This window comes from Apteryx rowi, unplaced genomic scaffold (genome assembly GCF_003343035.1).
Source record: "Apteryx rowi isolate R43461 unplaced genomic scaffold, aptRow1 scaffold_118, whole genome shotgun sequence".
NCBI classification, from domain to species: domain Eukaryota; kingdom Metazoa; phylum Chordata; class Aves; order Apterygiformes; family Apterygidae; genus Apteryx; species Apteryx rowi.
Window position 1 is genome coordinate 1,650,291 of NW_020447397.1, and position 9,737 is coordinate 1,660,027.

The 9,737-nt window shown below is 38.7% G+C and overlaps 1 protein-coding gene across 1 annotated transcript; it reads right to left on the reverse strand.

Annotated features, from left to right (window-relative positions):
- Positions 1-969: 969 nt before the first annotated feature.
- ZBTB2 (zinc finger and BTB domain containing 2) lies at positions 970-9,674 on the reverse strand. Its single transcript, XM_026083817.1, has 3 exons — positions 9,317-9,674; positions 6,242-6,424; positions 970-4,013 (listed from the first exon to the last, which is right to left on the reverse strand). Exons 2-3 carry the CDS (start codon positions 6,412-6,414, stop codon positions 2,651-2,653), a joined length of 1,536 nt encoding a protein of 511 aa, XP_025939602.1. The 5' UTR covers positions 6,415-6,424; positions 9,317-9,674; the 3' UTR covers positions 970-2,650.
- Positions 9,675-9,737: the final 63 nt, after the last annotated feature.

Below are 9,737 nucleotides of genomic sequence, written 5' to 3' on the forward strand. Positions count from 1 at the left end.
TTGCCGTGGATGTCTTCAGCAACAACACTGGCTTCAGTGATCCTCCTGCCTGCTCATTCCTGCCCTTGCACAACCCATGAGTCATGTGTAACCCTCTGCAGAGCTAAAATAGGCAATCGATTTGACTGAAAAACAGCATTTTTTTTTTAGACTGGTGATTTTTCAGTGGCATCAGTTCACTGAGCCCACTCAACATGCAGCTGAGCAAACATTCTCCAAACAGCGGAGAAGGAGAGGTGAGAGCAGCAATGAGATAAAAGCCAGGGGCTGCTGACTGTCTAACAAAAACCAGCGTGGCCACACATACACTTCTGATATAACCAGCCACCTGGTTAAGCTAGGAGCATAGGAGCACACCTGGAGTTCTTAAGAGATCATCTGACTAAACAGTAACTAATAGCTGAGGTGGCAGCACCTTTAGCAGCTGCAGTCATTTTAGAAATGAACTTATGTCTATCCCCTAAACCACAGCAACTTCAAAACCCTGACCATACCCTGAATAAGGAATGATTCTTTTCCCCCCTGCTCTGAGTGCATTTCAGACTTAGTGAGATGAAATAAGAACATATTTAGAGAAATTACATTGGTAGATGAAGATCCTAAAAAAGGTTTAAAGTGGGCAACACTAAAATAATTCAGTAAGATTTTTTTTTTTTTACCTCAAAACATTTTATACTTCAAAGTAAAATCAACTGATTTTAAATCTATTACTCTAATACAATACAGATAATCAACTCAATAGCACTTATAGTAAACTTTACAATAATTATTATCTTACAATAAACTTGAGAAATATGTAGGGACCCTTTGTGCTAAATCCACTGTTTTAGGCTTTAGTAAGCTATTTGTTCATATGTGACGGAGGTTTTACTCTGATACACAGAATACTGCTTGGTTTTTAAATGGATTCAGTTAGAGTTCCCTTAGAAGGATCAAAATCCAATAATCTTTCATCTTCAACTCAGTAAATCACATCCCATTTAATTCAGTTTTTATTCAATGAAATGATGTATAAAAACTTACAAATCTGAGAACTTAACTATACACAAAAAGATGATATTCAGTTTAAACGTATACACAGAGTAGAGCTGTGGTTTGTGACTTGCCCTCTCCCACCCCTCCCCCCAAAACATACACTATCTCCATTTATGATGGGGCGCTTATTCTGTCTGCTTCAGCCTCCTGTTGGCCCAGGAATTGTTCSGTGGGCTTCATTGCTGCTGTCAGTTTAGAGTTTTAGGCTACTGGCAAAAATCCCGGGTATTTATATAAAACAGCAAGAATCAACAACTTGATTTTAAACACAAAGATGCAGTGCTATCATCAGCAGTAACTAAAACTACAGAATTCATCCTTTCAGTTTTTGCAGACTTTGTCTTGGCTTTGAAAATAATGGGTCTCTCAAAGAGCAAAATTTGCCAGTTCAGGACTACAGATTCACTTTAAAACAACCATGATCCCCTCTTGCTAGCAGGTCTCTGCACTACTTTTTCTTCATCTTAACTCATGCAATTAGACCAAATGAAATCATGGGCATTCCTTGCCTGAGTAAGGCAATAAAGTTTCTTCTCTCTCCTTTCATCCAGAATGACTCAAAACTATGCTACCACCACATGCGTGTGCTGCACCAGTGATGTTACAGGGCTCACCAGTATGTCACTTCTCTAGTTCCCTTTGTATCTTGGGTGACAACACTTATCATATCAGCTTCTTTCCAACAGGCCAATAAAAATGCACACAGCTCAGGACGTTTTAAATTTGGTTAAAAATAATTGGTGCAATGACTAGTTCTGTCAAACAACTAAAAGACTTTCTGGGCTGAATCTGAAAGCAGATGGCCAGTTGCTTAAAAAGGATGTGTGCATTTATTTACCTGTACCAAATATACACACACTTTCTATATATATATAAATCTTTATACATATACAGTATTTTTATATATATATAAAGATTGCCATCACATTATTATTACAGCTACTTGAGTCAAAATTTGACTAAGTAACTACTTTGCTTGAATCAATGATGCTACCTGAAACAGATACCCAAAGCATACTTGAAGGAAAACATAAGGCAAAAAAACCACCAACACCCTCAGCTCTTTTGTACTCAATGAATAGTTTTTTGGATTCATTGAGAAAAATTCTGAGGTTTGGGGTTTTTTTTAAGTTATAATCTTAATTAACTTGCATGTGGAGTTTGATTTGCCAGATCTTCTCAAAATGCCTTTTACCAGGGAAACTAATATATATATATATATATTCTTTGCTCATCAAATTCATATTCTGTTTCTCATTACACTCATCATTGTATCTAAATATGCTTTTAAGTAACCTAAACTTTGTTTAAAATCTATTAAATTTAGATTAACTAATACTATCAACATAGTTAGCTGAATTATTTTTCACACGTTCCTTTGTATTAAAATCAATTATGTTGTGGTTTGATGCAAGAGCTTTTTGTTTGTTTTGGTGGGAGAGGCAAAGTCCAATTTCCTAATGTGCCAGTACAGTTCTGGTTGCTGAAGACAAAGGGTGGGAAGGAAGATGGTGGAAAAGATGGCAGGGGGAAAGTGAGGTAAAAGAGGGGAGGAAAAAATTGATTTAATAAAAATGAATAAAGAAACTTTAAAAAATTGATATAGGTTTCACATTCAGTCTAACAACACTGCTTCCTGCTCCTTTTTGATGGAGGCTAACACTGAATTATCAGTCTCTGTGGCTTCTGTGTCCCCACTACCTAGCAGAATGGAGCGATCTTCTTCTAGTGTAAAGACAGAGTTTTGATTTTGGCACGAATGTTTAACTACTTCATTGGGAGTTGAAAACGTTTTGTCACACAAGTTACATTTGTAGGGCTTGTTGGTCTGTACTAGCATGTTGTCCATTTGACTGCCTTCCTCAAAAGTACAGAGCTCCAGAGTCTGTTTGTCCACCATCGTGTACGTGTCCATGCTCTGGTTTAGGCACACATGTCTGGCAGCCTGGTTAGCCCTACAAAAGCTTTTGTCGCAAGTGCTGCACTTGAAAGGTTTGCCAGTGTGTATGTACATGTGCTCCCTCCAGTGGCTTTTCTGAATAAATTTGCGACCACAAATGGAACATTCATATTTCCGTCTTTTTACTTCCCTCTCTTGATCTGCCTGCTCCAAGTTGTCTATGTCTGCAATATCTGAGGGGGGTGGTGTCTCTGATTGCTGCTGCCCATCAATTATTGGGGAGTCTGAGATCTGCTGCAGCTCGCTGTCACTAATCATTCCAGCTTCAGGCACTTCCATGGCATCTTTTTCAGCTGTGTTGTTACAGAGAGACAAAGAAATGTTACTTTCTCCCTGCTGGGAAGAGGTGAAGGGAACTCCTGTGTGGATCTGGAGGTGCTCACGCAAACTACTTCGCAAATTGAACCGGCGGCCACAGAGGTGGCAGGCATAGTACTTTGGGAAGCTTCCATTCCTTTTCATAATGCTTGGCTTAACGTGTGCTATTGTGAGTGAAGCAGGCTGTTCATCTGAAGAAGATGCTTCCATGTTGGCTTCTTCTCCTGTGGGAGAATTATTGCCAGCAGCAGATACCAATTCTGGAGATAAAGATGATGGCAATGGGTCAGAAGTGGTCATATTTGTCCGTGTCACTTGTGGCAGAGTTGTAGCTAGCTGCGAGAGCTGTGAGCCCTCAGAAACCTGTTCCTGGTTCATCCGTGAAGTCTGTGGCCTTGGTTCTCGCCCGAGTTTGTCATTTGCTGACGTAACCTTAGTGGGATGTCTTATCTGGTGATCTGCAATCTGAATGCCATATAATGAAGATGCTAATGGAAAAACTTGATCCGGGTGGGAAAAAGTTCCCTGACTTGCAAGGCTGGCCTCTTGAATTAGTGGATATGCATGCAGAAACTTTATTCCCTGTTCTAGTCGAACTGGGTCAATGAGTTGCGGTGCCATCTTCCCAGTGTACATCAAATGCAAGAGATAACTGAAGATATCTGGCTGTATGTCAGTTGCTTTCAAACGGACACATTCACTGAAATGTGAAACAAAATTATCAATAAGAGATGAGAAAATTTTTTTTAAACAGATCTAGGTTATTAAAGCATTAATAAAAATCAGACACATCACTTAAATTCAGAAGACAGAATCTGTAATAAATATGTTTGCTTAATGAAATATCCCCACTCTACTAGTGGGAACAGGATACTAGCATTTGCTGATCAGTCTGTAATATGTTAACACATTCTTAATGGGGATATGAAGTGGTATTTGTCATTCTCAGTAATGATGGGAAAACCATTATCACATATATATTGCACTCTGAAGTTTCTACTAAGCGTCAATTCCAGCAATGGTTAGTGTTACTTAAAAAGAGAGGGTATAGTTCATCAGTAGAGAAATGCTCTGACATAAAAGAGCTAATCTTATTGGCTACTTTAAAGATGACATTTTGTTTTCCGGAAGAAAGTAACTGTCTTGAAAGATAAAGCTGTCCCATTGCAATCTGTAACTTTTTGAATTGCTGTTATGTTATAGAATTGTTGTCATATATTAATATATTTTGTAAATTGTGACAATATTTTGCCTTTTTTTTGTTGGATTTAAACACATCTGTAAGCTAAATTAAAACCTTCTAGTGAGTCTAAATTCACAATCCACTAAATTTTTCCCAGCTCTTAGCCCTGAAAACACCTAAAATTAATTTGGCACTTGCCTCTTTGGCTTCTATGTCTCGCTAGTGTTTACAGTTACAGTTTTGCAAATGTTTGGTATCCCTTGTCTAAATTGTATTACGATCCAGAAACCACACTGGAAAGCATGTGAATTCCCTAAGGATCTGATACAACAGGTATAGTCTGAGCACATCTAATGCACGAAGGCCAGACTCGTCATAAAGCAGAAGAGTAGTTTCCTTCCTTGAACAGGGAGGAAGGAAAGGTGGCACCAGCTGTATGCTCAGTCAGCGTAACAGCCTCTTGGTTAGAGCACTCAACTAAGTGAGACACTTGGGTTGTAATGCCCCCTTCAGCCTAAGAGAATTCAAACACACACCATCCTCCTGTTGGGAGCATGCCCTATCCATCAAGCTTTAGGATACTCTGGATTGAAACACCCATCACTCCTCCACTGAAGCCTGATCTTTGTGTAGAAAGAAAGGCAAGATTCATGGAACAGGAAAGAAAATCAGGAACATCTTGTTTAGGGCATTTAGCTGATGTGAGAGAACCTGGCATTCTAACTGTTTTCTCAGAGTTATTTGTAGCTCTTACATTAAACAAACATTAAATAAAAGAGAGAAATGTAGAAACAGACATGACCCCACACTGCCGTCTAAATGCTCTAACCACAGTAGGCTACTAAGCTGAGGAGGAAATTATAGTCAATTCATTCATTTCTTAATGRAGGTGCATCCTTCTTGAGCTATCCCTCTGACTGCTTTTGAACCCAAGATATATTATTCAAATGCAAACTTTTGCAATGCTGTCCTCCAGAGATGATTATAATGCTCTTGACAGAGCATCCAAACTTACAGATCTGCCTGCAGACCTATCTCAGAAGTGCAAATGTGCCTTTGACCTTGACTTTTGCTTTTGGCTAAGAACTCTTAGCATTTGCTCACTTAATATAAACTTTTTGAGCAAATTCAAATAATTGGAGAAAAAAAAGAATATGAAAATCTTCAAAACAGTCATTTGCTTTATCTTTTCCATGCCCACTATGTTAGGCTGTCTGCAAAAAAAAACCCAAACCAAACCAAACCAAACATTCCCTTATTTTCCACCACTATATAATATTTCTTTATTTAACCTACTTTGGCAAACTTAAAAAAACAAAACAAAACAGATTACCATCTTTTACATGTTTATTTCTCCAAAACTCTTAGCAAATACTTATTGGGTTATATATAATGTTATGGGAATGTCAGGAATAGTGTCAAGACTGGGCAGAGGATAGTGAGTGGAGGAAAAAAAAAGTGCAACAGTGAAAAGACAGGATCCCTTAAATATTCAATTCTAGGCATTCTATGCTTTTGAAAGATAAAGAACATTTGCTAAATTATAACATTATTGTTAATGAATCACAGTTCAACTTTAACACTTTTTTATTGAGTTTCCAGTTTGCAGTAGGAACAGACTCCAGATTCATTATATGTCACAGCAAAAAGCAAAGAGAACATTTCAGAAGGTTTCAAAATGTTGCTAGACCTTCTTACCTTAGCTAACTGAGCAACATTTTAACAGTTAACCTTTTTATAGTTACCTGGTTTGATGAACAAACAACATCTTAAAGTAGTTGGAGAAAGAAGCAAGGACAGATTTGTGTGCCTTGAAGTAGACATCACCAATAGCAACTGTGCAGTCACATAGGAAACCAAACTCTCTCTGAGCATTTAGCTGCTGCAGCAGAATAAGTCCATGGTTGGCCAAATCCATTTTTTACACTCTGAAAAGCAAATGACTTTCATGTAAAACTTAACAGTAGATGTACAGATGTAACAGTAGATCTGTCTTAACAGGCATCTTCCTCTAATATCTGTATGTACCGCTTTAGTAACACCTCTTAATCCCAAGCTACTATATAAATGATACCTTACATGTAGGCAAGTATTTCTATTTCATGAGAGATAATGTGATTCACAAAGGCTTAAACAGCAAAGCAGAGCCAGGAATAGAGAGTTCTGAAAAGGAATGGGGAGGGACATAGATACAGCAAAATAAATAGCTAAGGGAAGGGAAGAAAGATTAATAAGTACTAAAAACTACTAATCAATAAATAAAAAATCATTATTTTTAAAGGGAAGACCGAAGTATTTTGGCTACTAAATTAATCAATTCACTTGTCTGTTCAGTTAGTAAAAATAAAACTCCCTTATGATTTCAGTCACTTTCACCTATGTGGATGGGAGAGACAAGAAAGGGTAGGACCCAGTAAAAGACAATTTAGATAYTTTTTATCTCAATTTTCAGTGTCTCTAGCTACTTCATACATAAACGTTAGATGTCCATCCAGCTGAATCCAAAGCCCAACATTAAACAGTTAAGCTTTCCTGATGGTTACAGCCCTCTCCTGGGAATACTAGGTATATATTTGAATCTTCCCGGGCAAAAAAAAAAAAAAAAAAAAAAAAAATCATTTGAGGTATTGGAAAGCCCTTTAACTACTGGACTATCAGAAAAGGAGAGGCTAATCTTTCCACCCAACAGCTATTTATTTATTTATTTACTGAGATCAGCTACAACAGTATTTTTTAAGGACCCTGCATGCCAGAATGCTTATGCTTGTCTATCAAATCTAGAACCCTATGGGGTGACAGGCCCTGTTCCCTTCATTCCTGGATGTCAGAGCAACTTAGGATAAAAAAAAGTGAAATTCTGCACCAAAGTAAGCCAGCCTAAATCAGGGCTACAGCAGTCGGACATCCTCAGAGCACTTCCTTGCGGCAGCTGTTAGAAGATCATTGTAGAAGAACAATGTAGGAGCTACAAACTTTTCTCAAGAGTTTGAGGGTAGGCTTGGAAGTAAGAATTCCTAACTTTTGAGAAAAAATGGCCAGGGAAACACATTAGGACAGTTGCAGATGAACGAATGGATGAATATATGGATATTAAGATCAACAGGTGGTAATAAACTTAAGAAGAACAAATAGAGCTTTGGGCAGAAAAAGTGAAAATATGAAGTAATGTAGGTCTGTACATGTCTATAAAGCAGCATGAGAAGTCAACAAAAAACTGGACACATTATGCCCAGAACAATGCACATGACCTATAAGCAGAAAAGAAAAAGAAGGTGAAAGCAGGATAAGGGAATCAAAAGCCGTGGATTTATGAAAAGTTTTGTTTTTTCAAAGTTTAACAGTAAGTGAAATTTTAGGTAAGGTACAAAACTGCTTGTTTCTTTTACATGGTAAGAGCGTGGCTTTTTGGGAAGGAGAGTAAAGGTGTATTTCATATAGGCTAATATGTTTAGTCATAGGAGAAACAAGTATTTCTACTTGTTGAGAATGAAAGAATGCCCCAGTATTAAAACCAATAACTGGGCTGACCAAATACATTCCTTCATATTCACAAGAAATCAGAACTCATTTGAGTCAGGGGTGTAAGGGCAAAGAAGGAAACATAATTTAACATACAGACAATTATTTTCTTACAATTATTGCAATTAATAAGAAAAAAAATCATGTTCCAACTCTGTTCAGGTCCATCCCCTCCTCTCCCAATTAGTGTCTGGATAATTATGTTTCTACAAACAATATGCTAAAATCCTCTGCTTCCCTCCAAAGGAGAATACTTGCTCTGTCAGCAGCAACAGAAAATATGTTCATTGTTATTTAATACTACAGGATGTTCCATACAGGTATACTTCATGATCTTACGGAAAGCTTCCTAGATATTTTTATATCTTTTAGATTATTCTGTGCATGCCACACATCATTTATTCATCAGTGTTGAGTCTGGTTTGTACTTGGACAGGAAAACTCGTCAGGCAGAACAGACCATTGAGGTGAGGGAACTTCAAGCCAGAAAGGCATTCTTTCTGGCTATTATCACCCTAAGTCTGCGTAGCTTACAGTTCCACCCTTGTCTAAACAACAGCCTTTGTGGCAGTTGAGAAGCTGTTACCCATCATCAGAGACCTAAATCAACCTTTTCACAAAATGATATGGTGTCTGTATGTGTGCACAACACTAAGTTTTTGCGTATGTTTAAAATATATTTAAATGCTTTGAACTGAAGTCATTAAGAATTTTAAGAAAATTATACAGAGGAGGGAAAGAGTAAGGAAACCACTTAGTGTCTCTTTTATATAGACAGTATGTTACAGGTATGCCTATGTTAAAGAATTTTACCACTGGCCAATAAAAATTATGTGATTAACAGTGGCATGGCCATATTTTATGGTTGACTGATACAACGGCTGTGTAAAATATTTCTTGTGTTTTTTATGTGAACAGTCCTACTATTATATGATTGGCAGTGTAGCCTTGATGGGTTACCTTGCTTCAGCTTTATCACAGCTTTTGTAATTACATAATATGCYTAACTGCATATGAAAAATCACACTACACTGTATCCTTTCTGAAAACAGATGTTTATTGCTGAGACCATAAAGTGAAAAATGGTAAGCCCAAGTCAAATGAGATACTAAAAAGGAATATGACATCATATCATAAAAGAAGAAAAAAAGGTTGAAGACTTATTATGAATGATTAGAAAGTGAAGTAGAGAGCAAGGACTAGCAGTAGGTTGCTCATGGGAAACTAGCAATACTGACAGGACACTGCTGCTTAGCTCTGCTAAGCCGAAGCGTAATGGTTCTTGATTGATCTTTAAACACCTTAGAAGGATCCTAGATCTCCCAGTAAAGCTTTCGCGGTCTTTTCAGTTTACTGGCACACAGCACCAGCGCCACCGTGCCCACGAGGTCAGCGTCTCCAGCTTCCCGGGCCCGAGAGCACCAGGAGCGGGGGCTGCCTGCAAACCGCCGACCCGGGACGGGAAGCATGGAGATGCACCGCGCCGGAAAGCTCCCCGCGACACCTACGGTGCTGCTGGACGGCAAGGAGGGGGAAAAAAAAGAAAAAAAAAGAAAAGAAAAGAAAAAAAGGCTCCAGTCTCTCTAGTCCCCCAGCTCCGCACAGGTCAGCGCCGCAGCCTCCCCGCGGCGGCGAGGACCCACACAGCGCTCGGCCGCCGGCAGCGCAGGCCCCGGCCCCGCCCCTCAACGGCCGCTCGGCGCCGCCTCGCGCCACAATGGG

Coding starts and splice junctions, on each gene's coding strand:
- ZBTB2 (XM_026083817.1), bottom strand. CDS start 6,414: ATGGATTTGGCCAACCATGGACTTATTCTGCTGCAGCAGCTAAATGCT. Junction 4,014..6,241: donor TTGTTTGTTCATCAAACCAG/GTAACTATAAAA, acceptor TTCACATTTCAG/TGAATGTGTCCGTTTGAAAG.